This window comes from Leguminivora glycinivorella, chromosome 12, assembly GCF_023078275.1.
Source record: "Leguminivora glycinivorella isolate SPB_JAAS2020 chromosome 12, LegGlyc_1.1, whole genome shotgun sequence".
NCBI classification, from domain to species: domain Eukaryota; kingdom Metazoa; phylum Arthropoda; class Insecta; order Lepidoptera; family Tortricidae; genus Leguminivora; species Leguminivora glycinivorella.
In genome coordinates, this window is record NC_062982.1 from 20,385,206 (window position 1) to 20,403,804 (window position 18,599).

An 18,599-nucleotide genomic window follows, 5' to 3' on the forward strand; every position below is an offset into this window, starting at 1 on the left:
ACAGTTGTGTTGAAAACTTTTGGCTAATTTCATGGCGTACAACATACAGACAACAATATATCAATGATTGTACAATTATTGTTTTACATGGGTATAAATATAAATATTAGTACTTTTGGCTCTGGACAAATTTGATCATACAGTAATTAAAATACGAATGAAATGCAATGTATTAGTGTGTATGGCTTTCATCTGCTTTAGATATGGCTGCTTGTCTCGGAGGAACATTTTCAGGTACAAACTGAAGGTATTTATCTAACCCAAGCTTTTTCCTGTGTGCCTACTAAAGTAGGCAAAGTGGGTATAATTCAGAATAACATTTGATATTTTCTTTGTTTTTTCCAAAAACTTCCTTAAATTTTGGCTAGGATTGATAACATGAGACTATGTCAGCCATTGAAGCTACTTAATCCTATGAATCACAACGAACGCATGAAATAGACATACTAGTATTTTCTTTCAGTCATCTTTTCATATATATTCAGACGGGCGATGGCTGAAAGATAATACCGGTATGTATATCTCATGCGTTTGTTATGATTAATAGGAATGAATAGCTTGAATGGCTAACATAGTCTCATGTAATCAATCCAAGCCAAAATTTAAGGAAGTTTTTGGAAAAATAAAGAAAATATCAAATGTCATTCTGAATTATACCCACTTTGCCTACTTCAGTAGACACACAGGAAAAAGCTTGGGTTAGATAAATACTTTCAGTTTCTAACATAAAATTTTCCTCCGAGACAATCAGCGATATCTAAAGCAGATGACAGCCATACACACTACTACATTGCATTTCATTCGTATTTTAATTACTGTATGATCAAATTCGTCCAGAGCCAAACGTACTGATATTTATATTTATACTCATGTAAAAAAATAATTGTACGATCATTGATATGTTATTGTCTGTATGTTGTACGCCATGAAATTAGTTAAAAGTTTTCCAATACAACTGTGATGTTAAGTTTAAGGGTAAAGAAATTATGATAGAAAGTTTATTTTATATGTCGGTGTATGAAGAATTTTGTCCAGTACTGTAAGTAATTGGTAAAATAATTTCATAATCCCCACATAAAGACAGGCAATATTATGATATATTATAGTGTATGACATCCGAAAAATTGCGGGTTCACAACTGGATGGACTAGCTCTCAGGACCGGGACAATTGGTGTACTAGAAGATATGCTCAGCAGTGGGCGATATAAGGCTCATATGATTGAAACCTTACACAGATCAACCTAGCTCCAAACTAAGCAAAGCTTGTACTGTGGGTGCTAGGCGACGATATACACACTTATATAGATAAATACATACTCATATACATAGAAAACATCCATGACAGGAACAAATATCTGTGCTCATCGCACAAATAAATGCCCTTACCCGGATTCAAACCCGGGACCGCGGCTTAGCAAGCTGGGTCACTACCAACTACGCCAGACCGGTCGTCAATGATAGTGTATTTATTAAACAACAAAAGTTATAAAGTGTAATTCATTAATCATTAAATTTAAAGTCAAGAAAGAACATCTAAAATTGTGACTCACCTACCGGAAATTGGATAGACCATGCAGCATTAAAACCTAAACGTCTGCATAATCTCGTCTATTCTAAAACCGCGATATTTTAGTTCACACTCTATGAATGCATTTAAGATCTAAGAAATATGCTTTAATGTAACACTTAGTTGCTAACCACTTCACATCAGTTTATTCATATGAGAGCTAAATTTATGTTTTGTACCAACATACTATATTTAAAGATCATATATCGTTCCTCATAAAAGTTTATGGCTTGGCATACCACGTTTTGATCCTTATATTTTAAAAATAACGTTGGGGTTTGAAGACTTTGAAGCAGTTCGTATCTTCTACAGATTTAGCTTAATCACCTTTGTGTTATCTTTTGGTCAAATTATTGTAGATTTTTTTATCAGATTTGGCAACGTTAGCAATATTAAAAAATCTTGATTTTTCTGACAATAAAAACAACGTAAATCTAATTAGATTAGAATTAATGAATAACTTTGACGAGCATTTACTGAAAACTGAAACTGTTTTTAAATAAAATAAATAACTGGTGGGTGGGTAGTTATTTATATTTATTTATTTAAAGGCACTGAAGCTTTAGTAGTTTCATGTGTTCTACCTACCCCTTTATGGGATACAGGCGTGATTGTATGTATGTATGTATGTATGTATGTATTTATTTAAACTAATTTTAAAAAAGTACAAACAGCGGACTTAATGCTTTAATGCATTCTCATAGGGCAAACCAGACTTTTTAGGGTTCCGTAGTTAACTAGGAACCCTTATAGTTTCGCCATGTCTGTCTGTCCGTCCGTCCGTCCGTCCGTCCGTCCGTCCGTCCGTCCGTCCGTCCGTCCGTCCGCGGATAATCTCAGTAACCGTTAACACTAGAAAGCTGAAATTTGGTACCAATATGTATATCAGTCACGCCAACAAAGTGCAAAAATAAAAAATGGAAAAAAATGTTTTATTAGGGTACCCCCCCTACATGTAAAGTGGGGGCTGATATTTTTTTTCATTCCAACCCCAACGTGTGATATATTGTTGGATAGGTATTTAAAAATGAATAAGGGTTTACTAAGATCGTTTTTTGATAATACTAATATTTTCGGAAATAATCGCTCCTAAAGAAAAAAAAGTGTGTCCCCCCCCCCCCTCTAACTTTTGAACCATATGTTTAAAAAATATGAAAAAAATCATAAAAGTAGAACTTTATAAAGACTTTCTAGGAAAATTGTTTTGAACTTGATAGGTTTAGTAGTTTTTGAGAAAAATACGGAAAACTACGGAACCCTACACTGAGCGTGGCCCGACACGCTTTTTTTTTTAGATAGGGGAACTTTCTGCGCAATAAGATATTATTACGAACGCAACTATTAGAAAATTTGAAACCACGGGAGTTCAGTATTTTGAAGCTAAGTACACTAAACTTCAACAAGAATCACATCACATGCAGGATAAGCCAACCTACTAAAAAAAACTTACAAAAATTCCTTCTCAAAAATCCTTCACGCACGTCACTCGACATATTTAATATAAAAATACCGCGTCGAATCGTAAAAATCGCTATCGATAATTCGGGATACGAACGCGCGCGCGCGCCGCGCGGCAACCATTGACGCATTCAGACTAAATCGGTGCAACACTATTCCGCGATTCTGTAAACACCAAGACTCTCCAACCAGCGTAGAACCCTCGCCCAAAGCGCGTCCCTACGGTTATCGTCTCCCATATCACTGAATGTGGGAGGTGTGATGGCTCAAGTATCGCTAGCCGCCGCTCCCGCCCTAACCAGAAAGCTCTCCCACTGTAACGCGTTCTTATAAAGTTCGGAATCCGCTAGCCATGTTTTGTTTGGAATCGGTACGCCATAATCCGTTTTGGGAGCACCGTGAGTCAGAGTTGAGGAAATGCGTGCAAGGTATAATTTCGGAGCCGCTTGAATAGTTTTGTAAATCTGGCAAAAATGTTTATGGACGCGAGGAATTTCTTGCCGCGATAAATTTATACAGCAGTTTATCATTCCATCAATTTCGGCGTTAATCTTCGAGAAGTCAAAAGTAGTTTGAAGACTGCGTAAACTACTTTTCAACGAGTTCGCTGATCTACTTTTAAGAATTTTCATCAATTTCAGCATGCTGTCAGTTTCAGAGATTTTTTTTCGTATTTACGGTAGACGTCCAAAAACTTACTCGTTGCTAGTGTTGCTACTGCCCCACTAGGTACTCCTTTAATCTATTGAACCCTTCAGGCATTAGAGTGTTTACCCCATTCGTATTTTATGATAAATGAGACATACGGGCGTGCGAATCGCCTGCGTCCGTTTTCACATTATCCGATCCGATATCAGATGTCGGAAGGATTTCAATGGGAAAAATCCAGATGGCGCCTGTATGGGATATCGGTCCTACATCTGATATCGAATTGGATAATGTGAAAACGCACTAACGGTGAGGGATGGTCACCTGCAATACAAGACCTAAGGGGTAGAGATGTTGTGCGTTGTCGGCTTCTTTTGAAATGGAAAATCATTATTATCTACTTAACAAGTTAATAGAAAAATTTAATTCAAAATTCATTCAAAAATTTATTGCTTAAATAACTAATCACATTTAGATAATTTTGTCACTTGCCGTTGTCTCGATACATTCCAAGCTCATCTTTATACCTCTGATACAGTCAGTCAGCAACAAAGATATGGATACCTACAGCCAAAATGCAAAATATATACACGACCCTTATATACAGGCAATAAAATTCTGTATTTTGGCACTTTAAACATATCGTCACTACTTTAAAAAAAACTTGTATCTTCGTTTGTCAATGAAAAGAAAATTGTAGTAAGTATGTATGGAATGCATATAGACTTACTGCGTTTTAACTTTGAGGAGCAGCGTGAGATACGAGATTTTTTAAAAGTACTAACGATATATTTTTATTGCTGGCTGTAGCTACTGATACAAACTGTATTATAAATACAAACGTACTCTCTCGTCCTTAATAACAGCATGCCTGTTACTTCTAAGCCAACGATACAGGCTTGACAAAAAATGAAAACTTGTCATTTACACAAGTATTTTACAAAATCTCTTAGGTACAACTAAGTACAATCTACAATAATAATAATAAAATTATCACGCACGAATTAGACTATCACGGGAACGACATAGATGAAGCGATTTTGCAAAGCCCGTGCGTGCTAGTCTGATTTTAAACTTTCATGAAATGAGTCTGGCCCCGTAGCCAAATGGCATTTCTGCGATACGAAACGCCGCAGAAATGCAATCTATCTCTATCGCTCTTGCGTATTGGCGCGACAGAGCCAGACCACTGTGGCGTTTTGCGTCGCAGAAATGCCATTCGGCTACGGGAACTGTTCGGAAAGAGAAGCGTCACAAATTGTATAGAGCCCCATACAACTCTTCTCTTTCTGAATAAACTATGGCGCTTGCACAATAACACTTGCCAAATAGGTTTGACAAGCTACGAACAAATTATGGGTCGCGTCCGTAGACGCGCGTCTACTGCCGCGATCTAGGCAATGCAAATACACTGAACTGTGTAAACTACCGGACGTAGGTTGTGGACTTGAGCGCACGACGTCCCGGCGTCATCTGACGAGCTGGATGTTTAATGACTGTGCACACTTATCACGTGGACGCGTCCACCTAGTGTGTTCCTAGCTTTAGCCTACTTATCCTTGGCTGTCTCGCTCTCAGAAACACAGACTCGTTTTGACGGACTGGCGCGCGCATCACACTCACCCCCAGTTCTCTTTTCAGTTCGTTGCCGGCTCCCTGACAACATTGATAACATAAAGTCTGGTGGCATATCCTGCAACGGCTGCGCCCAACCCAAGGAACTTTTCCCAATATAAAACCGGATGTAACTGACATGCTCTTTATACAAGACCTTGCGCTCTTTTTCCATGACTGTCGGAATATCATCGTATGGGATACCAATATTTAAAACGGTACCGGTTTGGGTGCTTTGAACTTTATTAAGACACCACTTCTTGATATTGTACCACTCGTTCTGCGTAATCAGGGTTTTGTGTATCGTTGCGGTGTCGTCCCGGCAAGGTAGTGAGACTGCGCAGTTCAGTCTCCTCGGGATGTCTCTTTGGCGTTTCAGTACAAGTCTGGTGCAGGGGATCGGTGAGGGTATAGCGGCTACAGTTTTCTGTAGCCACTCCACGTCTTTCGCTCCCTGGCAGCGTATTTTAAGGACACCTTCGCTGTGCCCTGGTTGTCCGGGGAATGTAGGCCAGAACGTGTCTTCGGTCCGAGGTCGATCAGCGAGCTTCATAACGCAGCTGTCGATATCGGACTTAATGCGTTCCGCTTGTTCTACTGTTAGTTGAGTGAAAGGGTTTGTCATTACGGCGAACAGAGTGGCGGCACGCCCGATTCTGCGTACTTGGCGTCTCGTTAATTTAGGCCCGGTTGCATTCTGGCTGTCGCCAGGATCGTCTATATTTGATTTAGTCACATCAGTGTTTTGGGATCTTTTTTCGTCCATAGTTTTTTGATTTGATAATTCACCTCCCGAGCTTCCCACCCTCCACGGAGCCCGCACCTTTGGGGATGTCGCTGACACCAGGACTACCCGAGAGGTATAGAAGTGTCGAGTTGGGTCTCCTGCGCGACATCGGGAGCTGCAGACGCGTGACTGGGTGAAACGATCCGGTTTTCCCCAGGGGTTCCACGCGCCCTTGCCCCGTCAGCATGGCTGAGACCCAGTGTTACATACACCCTCTCCACATCTCGCCAGCGGACCGTACCCCCTCGTCCATACGGGACGCGCGTCCATTTCCCTGCAGTGGCTAGCTGCAGGGCGACCGTTTCGCCTGAAATCCAGACCAAAGGGGCATATTGCCTAGGGAGGTAACTGACCCGACCCCCGGTCGACTCGGCCCCCAGGACTCCTTCATCCCGGCTGACGGCGCTCCACTGCGCAGGACACACGCAGGTAGGTGGAACTAGTCTACTGAAGTCACCTACACCTTCAGCAGAACCGAAAGACCAAGGTCTTCATAACTAGATTCATACTAAGCTAAGTTGACAATTATTTTGAGAGCCCCGCTTGTGCAAGAATGAAGTAAACGTCGTAATTTAATTTTACGTTTAAAATAACACTTGCACCGGCGGGACCGTCAGAATTGCTGTCAACTCAGCTTAATATAATGACATTAATGACACTATAAAAAAAATACATTTTTAGGTTTCTGCATATTAAGAAAAAAAGAACGACTTTGTTTTCCGTACAGCTGTTTCTGACCAGACTATTTCTGTCGCAGAAAACGTTTTCTGGAAACTACTTACAGTACAAACTTACATCTAAAATACACTACAATAATCAAAACAATCTTCCTTCACTACAAAGAAAAATTAACCAACCACTTAGGGAGCGTTCAAGTATTACGTAACGCAATTTTTGAAGACCCCCCCTCCCCTCCTTGTAACGCACCGTAACGTTTTACTGTACCCCCCCTCTAAACGTTACGTAACATTCTAGTGACCATTTTTACCCTAAAGTCGCAAAAAGTTATATTATTGTTTTTATCCTTTAATTGCATTTGCAGTAATAATACTGAAACGAAAAGGTTTTCCAACTTGCGAGAACAAATTAAAAATGACGACCAGACTAATACAATCGAGGGATTCCTCGTAAAACGTAAATGGAAGGGAATTTGGGAATTTTAATTTCATAATTAAAAAAAACAATGTTACGTAACGTGTTGTAAGAAAGACCCCCTCCCGCCCCTGTAACGCATCGTAACGTTTTACGAGACCCCCTCTCCCCCCCAAATTGCGTTACGTAATACTTGAACGCTCCCTTATATCTGAGTTTCTTCCAGTAAAAGAAGTAGTTATAAAACAAAAGCTAAATCTTTTCATTGCAGAAAAAAAAATCGATTATTAAAACTCCTTACAAAAGTTTATTACAATTTTTACTCAATCACTTATCACTTAGCGTTCTTAAGAGCTTCACACGCTTCTACCATCCCCAGCCCCTCCATGATATAAAGTAAGTTTTCCACCGAAGCATCCTCATCGTCATCACACCACAGTTGAAGCATGTTCTTCGCTCTGAGTAAGTCCGTAGCGTTTTCAGACTCGAAAAACTGTATTTCGTCGGGCTTGTACCCTAGTTTGGCGGCGAGTTTCTTCCAGTCACCGAGCGCGGGGCAGAGCGCGTCCATTTGTGCCGGTGTTAGCATAGTGACGCGGGAGCGGGCGGCTTTGTCGTCGTATTCGTCGTTTGTTGAGTCGGGGACCTAGGGGAAGCATAATTTTATCAATAGCAACTTCGTTAATGTCAATGAAAAAGGAAAAAGTTTAAAGTAATAAATAAATATGTGAAATCGTCACTACTTTGAAAAAATCTCGTATCTCACGCTGCTCCTCAAAGTTAAAACGCAGTAAGTCTATATGCATTCCATACATACTTACTACAATTTTCTTTTCATTGACAGACAAGATGGCCGAACATTCGGTTCAGCTCTTACCGAACCGAACATTCGGCCGAATATTCGGTTACGCCATATTTTTAAAGCGAATGTTATGATTAAAACTATGAAATGATTGATAATTGTTATACATACTACAACTATGTTCTTAATGATTTAGTGGATAACTAAAGCTTAGTTAAAACAACTCTGAACTCTTCTCAACTCTTAAACGACGGTTTTTTTTAACTTTTTTACAAAACAATTGTTTATATTTTGACGCATTTTTAGTAGTTTCTTTGAAAGCTACAAAAATAGGAGCTTATTATGCAATGGAATACGTAAGATCTTCATTAGTTATTTACTTTGTTTATTCGGTAAATATTCGGCAACGTAACCGAACTATTCGGCCGAATACGAACATTGAAAATCTTGCCGAATATGCCGAATACCGGATATTTACCGAATATTCGGCCCATCTCTAGATTGTATTAATTAGTCGTATTTATACGATAAAGATAAACTTCCTAGTACTGGTTGGAGGGGGTTATGGTGGGGTTAGGGGGTAAAATGTATTTATTTCATATTTCATGGAAACTATCATTAATATCGAAAAGTAATGTATGTACGAACTAAAGTAGACACAATTTCCTACAAAAAAGTTTATATGCATTTTTATCATAAAACATACTATGTATGAGTTATGAGCTTGAAAAAGATTTTTTTTTTAAATATTTTTATTCACATATTTTTATTTACAGTTTTAATTTATCAAACTTATAATTTATACTAAAAGCATTTGAAATTATTTCCGTATGTCAGAGAATGATATTACACGATTTTTATAGTTGGAGTGATACACTAAAATCACATTTTATCTCATAGCAACCTATTCGTTCCCAATTTGAATAAACATTATGTGTACAATTACAAAGACTGACTTAAATTAATCTATTTTAGCCCAAACACCATTTAAAAACGTCAAATTTGGAAGAAAAATGAAAATACCCGCGTATTTACCCGCGGGTAGGTAATTGACAGACAAAGATACAACTTTTTTTTAAAGTAGTGACGAAATGTTTCCTTTCGTTGAAATGTTGTGGAACACTGGTATTATAGTAACTTCGACGACCGGTCTGGCTCAGTCGGTAATGACCCTGCCTGCTAAGCCGCGGTCCTGGGTTTGAATCCCGGTAAGGACATTTATTTTTGTGATGAGCACAGATATTTGAGGAGTGTCTTTTCAAAAGGACTTATTTGATTTGACAGAGGTTATTTTTATCTATATATTCCTAGAGAAATAACCCTTGTTGACTTATAGAAATAAGTCCTTTTGAAAAGACACTCCTCATTTGTTCCCGAGTCATGGATGTTTTCTATGTGTATAAGTATGTATTTATCTATTAAAGTATGTATATCGTCGCTTAGCACCCATAGTACAAGCTTTGCTTACTTTGGGGCTAGGTTGATCTGTGTAAGGTGTCCCCAATATTTATTTATTTTATTTACAAATATTAAAAAACATGAACACATTCATAATGTTACTCTATTTTTCAGTCGAAAAATAATTCCACGAATATAAAATTAATTATTCCGTTTATAAATCATACCCCTTGGATTGGTAGACCGTCAGCGCCTGACCGAACGCAACGCGAACAGATACGGAATACAAACAAAGTATGTTAAAAAATCACATAACGTCAATAACTTACGTTTAAAAATGAAATAAGGTCCAATTGATTCAAAGTCGAATTTCCACACATTCAAAGGATATGTGGGCTAAACATCGCGACACGAAGTACTATCATATTATCAATTTATCACAGGTAACTCGTACCACATTTTGCTTTTTTTTTAAACTGAATCGACAAAAAATATTTAACCATTGAATCTGGTCATAAAATATCACGAGATGCAGCTGCATATTGCGTAATGCGTCTTCTAAAGAAAAACATTCGGACATATACTTTCGGACTTATTCCAACGCTAACTCTTAAGTAAATAATAACCTAATCACAAAATTAAAATGTTCAAAAAATCCCTGACATAGTGGACCGATTTTCATGAAACATGGCTAAGAACACTCCCGACTAACTCAGCTTTCAAACAAAAAAAAACTAAATTTAAATCGGTTCATCCGTTCGGGAGCTACGACGCCACAGACAGACACACACACAGACAGACACGTCAAACTTATAACACCCCGTCGTTTTTGCGTCGGGGGTTAAAAAAAGCGATCTTGTAAAAGTTACAGGTATATTTTGTTCGGCGGCCAAGTTAAAATGGGACTGGGCTGGTCACGTCTGCCGAATGCCTAATGAGTTGTGGGCCAAACTCACTACAGTGTGGGAGCCCGAAAACTCTGATCGGGGATCCGGCAGACCCCGCCGGCGATGGAGGGATGAACTGGACTCCTTCTTGGAGGAATGGTCAGACCACAGAGAACCTCCTATAGAGTGGCAGTCTTGTATATTTGGTTCGCGATACGAGTCACCAGTGTTTGGGGTGCGAGGAGCGGGCGGGGAATGTGTTAAGCGCGCTGTGATTGGCCGTTTCAAGGACGGCGGGCAGTCGCGCCAGATGAAAAGGGACAGAAGTATGACTGTCCCTCTACTGACGCGTAAGTGGCCAATGTAAGTTGACCTATGCCGGCTCTGAATAAATTATAAATATGACTTATTTGTGGAATGTAATGCCGTCTGTTTTTAAATTTGAGCTTCTTGTTACCTTTCCACACCATTTCACACTACAGGTGGACATCTTTAAGGCATCAAAATACCCTTTTCCAATTTTTTTGTGCGAAAAACACGCGCTGCTTTCGGGTCTGTTACTTGGTCGATACTGATCGGGCACGGCGAGCGCCCGCGCTTATATCAGTGCAAATACTAGGAAGGCTGGCAACCGCGAGTCGTCTTGTAATAGATGTCTATAGGGGTTGGTCTGTGGGTCAGACATAGCACTGGATAGAGATCAGTGGAAAAATTGGGGGAGGCCTTTGCCCAGCATTGGGACACGACGGGCTCCAAATAATAATATTTTGTTCAGTAGCTAACCTAACCCAAGCCAAAAGTGAAACATGCGCTCACCTGCTCCATATCATTGTTGTCCTCCTCCTTTATCATCACCTCCTCCATCTGTTCTTCATTCACCTCCTCCTCGGTGGGCTCCTGGGGAAACATTTGGATGAATCAACTTTTTCTTGACTGTTATTGCCATGGTTACGGTCTCCTGAGTCACGCTGGTTTTATGCAAAATTAATGTAAATTTGTAAATATAATTGTCACCCACGGGTGAAAACTAGCAATTTATAAATATTTATTTGATGCATGTATCTTATTAAGTGGAATGTAAATTTCTTTTGAGATTAATAATATTCTTTATCCACAAACATGCATTTTTCTGGTGCACCTACAAACATCATAAACATGGACTACATGCATGCTTGCATAATTTCAGGTTGCACTAGAGATAGAATTATACGACAAACGGCGAAGGATTCTTCAATCTTTTACCTCTATTCGTAAGAACCATTTTAAGAAAAAAATAAATGCTTATTTTTTTATGGATTTTTTCAACATGGACCAAAAACAACACTTTTTTCTAAATTTGATTTTAGTGAAGGGTTTTACACACATGAAATTGACATGTATGGATTTACCTTTCACTTTTATAAAAATTCAAGACAGTTTTTTGGCCAAAATTGGTCAACTTTGAGGCCAAATATCACAGAAACAATGAGCTGTGAAGTAGGTGATTATGAGACACTATTTTGTTTAAAGACGATGCTGTTCATATGATAGGCTTTAGAAACTACCATAATATCATTGCGTTAAAATCGAAGGTCATTGGCGCAGGCACGCCCCTTAATAACTACGCAATAAGAGTGAAAAAGTCATCACTTCAATTACTTTTTTTCCATCGTACTGAAATTTGCGAGTCCTTAGTCCTATATCTTATGCTTCTCAAGGACCATTGAATCTGAAATTCTAACAGAAATTGTGATATCAAAAATCTACTACCAAATCTGATACCAAAGCGTAATGATCAGGGCCCGTAACTTTCATGCCGATGACATCAGTTTGACGCCACGCTGCATATAGGACGATTCAAATAGTTTTATGGTAATAATTAATCATTATTCATTAATCAATTACATCATGTACAAATTACTACAAAAGTAAGCTACTCATACGTGGAATAATTAATACCTACTTGAGACGTGAAACGAAAAGGAAACAATTTGTTTTGTTTTTATAATTTATTGAAATATGGTAACAAAACTATTTAATTAAATGTATATTATAAAAAATAAACAAATAATTTAATTTACTTTTCACGTATCAAGTAGTTATTAATTATTTCACGTATGAATAGATTAGTTTTGAAGTCATGATTAAAATGATTGATGAATAATGATTAATTATTAAATAAAACTCTTGAATCATCCTATAAGCAGCGTGACGTCAAATTTATGTCATCGGCATGAAAGTTACGGGCCCTGGTAATGATGAAGAGATGGTATACCTGTTTGAGCTCTTGCTTGATGGTGACGCCAGCATCGCCGTTACTACTCGACTCCGCCAACGTAGCATCGCGGGTTACGCGTTTCACCTGTAAAATTAATACAGTTTATTATAAATTAAAGTTTATACTAAACTAAATATTTTACTGATTTGAAGAAGGAGAAACATATGTAAAACATCATCAAATTACTTTAAGAGCTTCTTGAACCCGAAACTAAAACAGGTGAATGAAGAAATTCTAGGTTCGAAACCCAATTCCTCCCTCGAATCTACTCACACCAAATTACGATATATACATTTATTTATTAAGGCCCTCCATCCCCAAGCAGCGTCGGCTGTTCATCTAGCACCGACGCAAATACTTACAGCACTATGTACTTTGTGGTATATAATCACCATGTCTTACCATGTCAGCCAAGTAGTCGGGTAACCGGCCTATAGGCGTATTAGTGTGTATGAAGAAGTGTGGTGACCGTCTCGCTAGTAGCCGTAGAGCGCGCCAGCCCCAAGCACCGTCAGCTGTTCTCCGCGCACCGACGCCTGGTTCCAAAGCTGTTGCCATGTAGCTCTCTGCAAAATGGATAAAAAAATGATGTTATTATTTCACTAAATACATTCAATGTTTGTTCGTTAACCTACTCACAACCGTAGCACATCTCGGACACTGGCGATCAAATATATGATGGAGGCGCGTTCGTAGCAACATTCTAAGCTCATGAAGGTGAACACGTATCATACTTGTATGAGTGATATTTATGACAGATCGACTGTTCGCGTTTTTGACATGCGGTAACTGTGAGGTAACCGAGCGGGGGTGGGCGGCAATTTCAGCGGGAAGCGGGAATGGCCATACTGTACGATAGTACTCTTTATTATACTGTGACTGTGACCGTAGTGTGCAAAAAAAAATCAGAATAGGATGGGTCCACTCAGAGCCAATGTGGTCGCACGGCAATTGTTCAACTTCTGCATTAGCCGTTTGCCTTGACAGCACATTGTTTCTGTGAGGACCTTCGCAACCAAGAACTCGCCTGGTGCGGGTTCTCGCCGTATGTACAAGCGGGCGGTTATGTTATGAATTACGACCGGTTTCTGACGTAATGCGCCATTTTTTGTCTGGTAGGGAATGTGTTAACAAAATCAAAGAGGGCAATGTGATTAATTGTTTTTTTAAATTATTTTTTTTATACTTGTATCACTTTTTGTCACAGGACTACATTTAGAACAAACAAGTTCATATATTTGTATGGCGGCCGAGCGTGTCAGATTTTGCACTGAAGTTGTTACTTGCCCGTGATTTAAAATATGTCTCAGGCCCTTGAGTGTTCATAATTTTTGTGTTGTTGCAATTAAATATCATATAATGTTTTTGTTTACTTCAACTTACAAAAATTGGCGCCCGAAAACTGCCAGCTGCGATTAAAGACAAACAACTCAGTGGATTTTACTGAGTTCATTTGACATGCTAAGTAGATATGTTTGCTTGATCTATGTTATATATGACATTTGTGGTTTTTGTCATCTCATAATAAATGTATTTTGAAATAGCTAAAAAGAAAATACTTACGTAGTGAAGGCATGAAGTCCCGTTCTTTAGTGCGACAGGCGGAAAGATTGTCTGGACACAGGTTCCACAGCTTGGTCAGATCATTGCTGCCAACAAAACAAAATTATTATTGCAGAGCCAGTGAGAATGAGCTTCACCTTAGGCTGAGCCTTTCCATCAAACCTATTTTTAATGACTAGTAAGATAAGGATAACCAAAGGCTTGCCAGCCTTGGTTTGACGAGCCTAGAGCAAAGGAGACAGCATGGTGACCTCATCGAAACATTCAAGATCATACATGACCATTATGACTTACCTGAACTTAAGGACCTGTTTGTTATGAGTAAGAATCATCGTCTTAGAGGCCACAGCTTGAAAATTACTCGCGTTCCCAGCACAAGCAATCCCAGGAAGCTTCCTATCAAACCGTGTCGTACGCGAGTGGAATAAATACCAGAAACAGTGATAAGTGCTCCTTTAGTGAACAGTTTCAAAAACAGACTTGATAAGCATTTAAAACTAAAATATAAACAGTAACTAAAAAACAAGTGCAGTGATATACACGCATCAGGTGCTAGTGTATCAAATAATATAAATACATAAATAAATAATCTTAATACCTTACATTCGCCTTACAGGGTTTATAGATGAACAGATAGCCTTATTATGTATAGAGTCAGATGGTTACATTTTTAGAAAAAGTTATAGCATTCCAATATTTTCTATGGTTTGCCAGAATGAGTAATTTCTATCAGACTTTTTTCGATCATAAATATCTACATTTACTTTTATTCAGCCATTTAAAAATCAGTCTTTATTGGTTGATTATTGTTACAAGGCACTGCAAAAGGATCTAAAAGTAAACTTATACAAGATAAACTTACTTTCCCAAATAGCATTTCTGTTGACCCTCATATTCCTTGATGATGTCTCCGACGGGGCGTCTACGGACTTTGCTCTTGCGAATCTCATCGTCACCTGATGCTGGAGGTTTTGGCTTCTGGAACTCTACAGAAAGAACATAAAGTTAAGATTAGAGATAAGATAATAATAAAGGTTCCAAACGGAAAAAGGTTTGTATCAGAGACAGTTTTAGAATTGTCATTTGTTATATTGCTAGCTTTGGTGATAAAAGAATTCAGATAAACCTTATCTGCATTTTACAAATAGAATTGTGTTTGATTACAAAAATATAGCACTGACAATAAAAGCTTTAATTGGAGCCCTAAATGAAGTTATTTACTAACCATAGACAACATCGGTTTATCAATTATTTCTATCATTCAACTTGATATTTTACTTACCAGGGCACCCATCATTCTTCCAAGCATTCCAATGCTCCTCTCTCTTGAGTATGTGCTGTACACACTCCGCAAACCGCTGCCCGTCAGGCGGAGTCTCTCCTAGCAACTTGTATATCAAGGTTGTAGTCTCTTTTACCCAGTCTGTCTGATCTTTTTTTAGCTCTTGAGTTTCCCTGCGAATATGAATATATTAAATGCCAAAACATATCTAAATATATAAATGAAGAAACTGACTGACTGACATATCAACACACAGCCGAAACCGCTGGTCCTAAAGATTCCAAATTTGGCACATAGGTTCCTTATAAGGTGTAGAGGAGCACTAAGAAAGGGTTTTTCAAAATTCACCTCCTAAGGGGGTGAAAAGGGGGTGCAAAGTTTGCATTATTTTAGTGCGCTGGTGAAGCCGCAAGAAGAAGCTATTCATAAGTATAAGAAACATTAAAAAAAATTAAGTTATTGAATTTTGAAACAGAAATGAAACTGAATGAAATGAATATTAATGTGACCATAATTATTTTACAATTGATAATTCAATTAATCAATCAATCAACCAATTTGTATGAAAAGTTCAGTTTCTGTGATCTGGCCATAATATCTGAGAGTGTGATAAGTTTTGCTTGTATCTCTATATGAATAAACTGACAAAGGGGGCTTTATATCAATCGACAAAAAGGGATTTTTTTAAACACACTCACATATTTAGAAGTTAGAACATCATCCTGTTATCCCTCATCAAGGAATTCAGGAACATGTGTCTCTCATACTACATAGTCTATATACTCATAAAAGTAATGAAAATGGTGTTTTTGCAGTAATGTTTTGATTTCATTATGTCTATCTATACTTACATCTTAAACTTAACACTTGACGACAAATACTGGAACAGTATCAAAAACTGTATGAGCACACATCTCCTAAAATTCGAGTCCGACAATTGAAGTTCCAGCAGTTTCTGATTAGTCAGGAACTTGGCGAAGTAGTGCTGTTCCTTCGTGCCTTGCATTTCATCATCGGTGACGGGTTTTAGACGGTTCATCTTGGACTTCTGGAGCTCTATCGCTTCTAGCTTGTAGGAGGAGAAGGCGGATAGGACACTGCCGGAATGCTGGAAATAAGATAACATTTATAAAAAAACTTACGCAAGACAGTCAAGACTTGCAAGGAAACCTAACATCTTGTTATAAAGTTGAGACATCTGCTGTAATGAATTAAGCAGTGTCACTTTTTTGGACAATTTGACTCACTTCTGGTTCTAGTGGTGAAATAAAATATTCCCAAAAGGGGTAGGCAGTTTCAGTGCCACACTTAGCAATTAAGGAGCTGACAATAAACAAAATTGTGACAGAATGCTCGCACACCACAATTGAACCCTACTAATGCCAAAGACATTATGTAACTCCGTAAAGACAGATAAGTCTTAGAAAAAAACGTTCCTCAGAACCATACAGAAAAAGGTATGGTGGCCTAGATGGTGTTACACTTTTGGGGGACACTCGGCTAGATGGCGCTAATATTAATATTTGGCATTCTAATACATATCAAGCTAAGAATATGGGTCAAATTGTCAAAAGTGAGATTCAAAAGTTTTAAGCCTGTGACAAGAGATGGCAGTCTATGCACTGTGATTACATATTTTACTTTGACAGTAACTCTGTCTATATTACTCAATTGCTACTGCTAACTATAAAAATATTGTATAGAATATTATAGTAATTACTTACAGCAACAAAAGTTTTCCACTGTATCTTGTTATAACAAGTATTTGGATTCCTGAAAAAGTCCTGCAGGCTCCAAAACCTACAATACAAGTTGTAGTCTATGTTCAGCTTAGTTTTCTCTTCCACCATCATTTCTTCGTCCAAAGAGTCCTTTAGGGTGCTTGTATTGTCACCGCCAAATTCCGTCACATTCTCCAGATTAAATTCTGACACTATGTTCAAACCGGAACGCTCAGAAAATGGGAAGAATTTAGCCAAAAACAAAAGAATCCTTCCGCAAAACACAGTGTTCTGCGACCGAGATAATCGCCGTAGCAAATCGTTGCACATTCTTAGTAAATTATTCTTGCAAGCAACAAAGAATAGCTCTTCCTTCCAAATGTTTACGCCATTTTCAACATAGGTAAACATTTTTTCACACTTATTTAAGGTTAGAGCGTCGAATATGTCACCCAGAAGTACGACGGGCATCGTTGGGGTCACCATGTGCCGTCTGCAGGATTCTATACAGAAGCTTACATAGCTCTCAAGTGTTTCCGCGTCTTCAGTTAGGAGCTCGAGAAGTTTGTCACGAAATGCTTGGTCCATAGCGGCTTTTCTATCCGACTCGTTAATGTTCTTAGAGAACGAGTCAAGCAAGTCAATGTTATTGGTGCTGAAAGCTTTTGAGAGCACATCCTGTAAGAGTAATACAGTTTTACAAAAAAATGCAACGTTTTATATGAAAGCACTATGCAGGTTACAAATTATAAAGTCATACTTACTTTGTACTTTGCTCGTAACGTCTCGAATCCCATCTTCTCCGACATTTTGAAGATGACAGATTTTCTTTTAGAAAAACCGTTTACCTTCTCAATACACTTTTTCGTCTAAATTCAAGCAAAAACAACACAACACACCATCACCACCATATCACCACCGCCGTCCGCCGGTGTCAATCAAGTGTCAACTTCAATTCAACAGAAGAAAAAAAACAGTATCCATAGATAAAGAAATTGATTCAAATTCCGTCCGGAACGGCACAGCCTATCCGACGCGACGTCATATTAAGCTAGGAACACACTACGCGGACGTCCGTCGTGAATCGACCGCGGACGGGAATCTGGACAATGACATTACACATAACCGTGCAAACTATCGGTCGACGGACGCGGACGAGGCCTTGAGCGCACGGACGTCCGATCGAAATCTGGCTCTCTGGATGTTTTGTTCCGTGCACACTGATAGGTCGCGGTCGCGGTCGTTTTACGACGGACGTCCGCGTAGTATGTTCCTAGGTTTATTCTACGGTTGCGAGAAAAATTTTCATTCACTATAATGGCGTCTTATGACCAGATTTCGATCGGACGTCCATGCGCTCAAGGCCACGTCCACGACCGTCGACCGATAGTTTGCACGGTTGTGTATATTCATTGTCCAGATCCGCGTCCGCGGTCGCGCGACAACGGACGTCCGCGTAGTAGGTATGTGTAAAAAATACGAGTATATGAGAAATCAATACATTCTTCTCTTCTCTTTACGC

General features: G+C 38.7%; 1 protein-coding gene across 1 annotated transcript; it reads right to left on the reverse strand.

Moving 5' to 3' along the window:
* Positions 1 to 7,460: 7,460 nt before the first annotated feature.
* On the reverse strand, positions 7,461 to 17,998 carry LOC125231904 (THO complex subunit 1). The gene is made up of 10 exons (XM_048137503.1): positions 17,842 to 17,998; positions 17,081 to 17,755; positions 16,208 to 16,464; positions 15,357 to 15,529; positions 14,937 to 15,060; positions 14,075 to 14,160; positions 12,914 to 13,077; positions 12,509 to 12,595; positions 11,071 to 11,151; positions 7,461 to 7,813 (listed from the first exon to the last, which is right to left on the reverse strand). Exons 1-10 carry the CDS (start codon positions 17,884 to 17,886, stop codon positions 7,502 to 7,504), a joined length of 2,004 nt encoding a protein of 667 aa, XP_047993460.1. The 5' UTR covers positions 17,887 to 17,998; the 3' UTR covers positions 7,461 to 7,501.
* Positions 17,999 to 18,599: the final 601 nt, after the last annotated feature.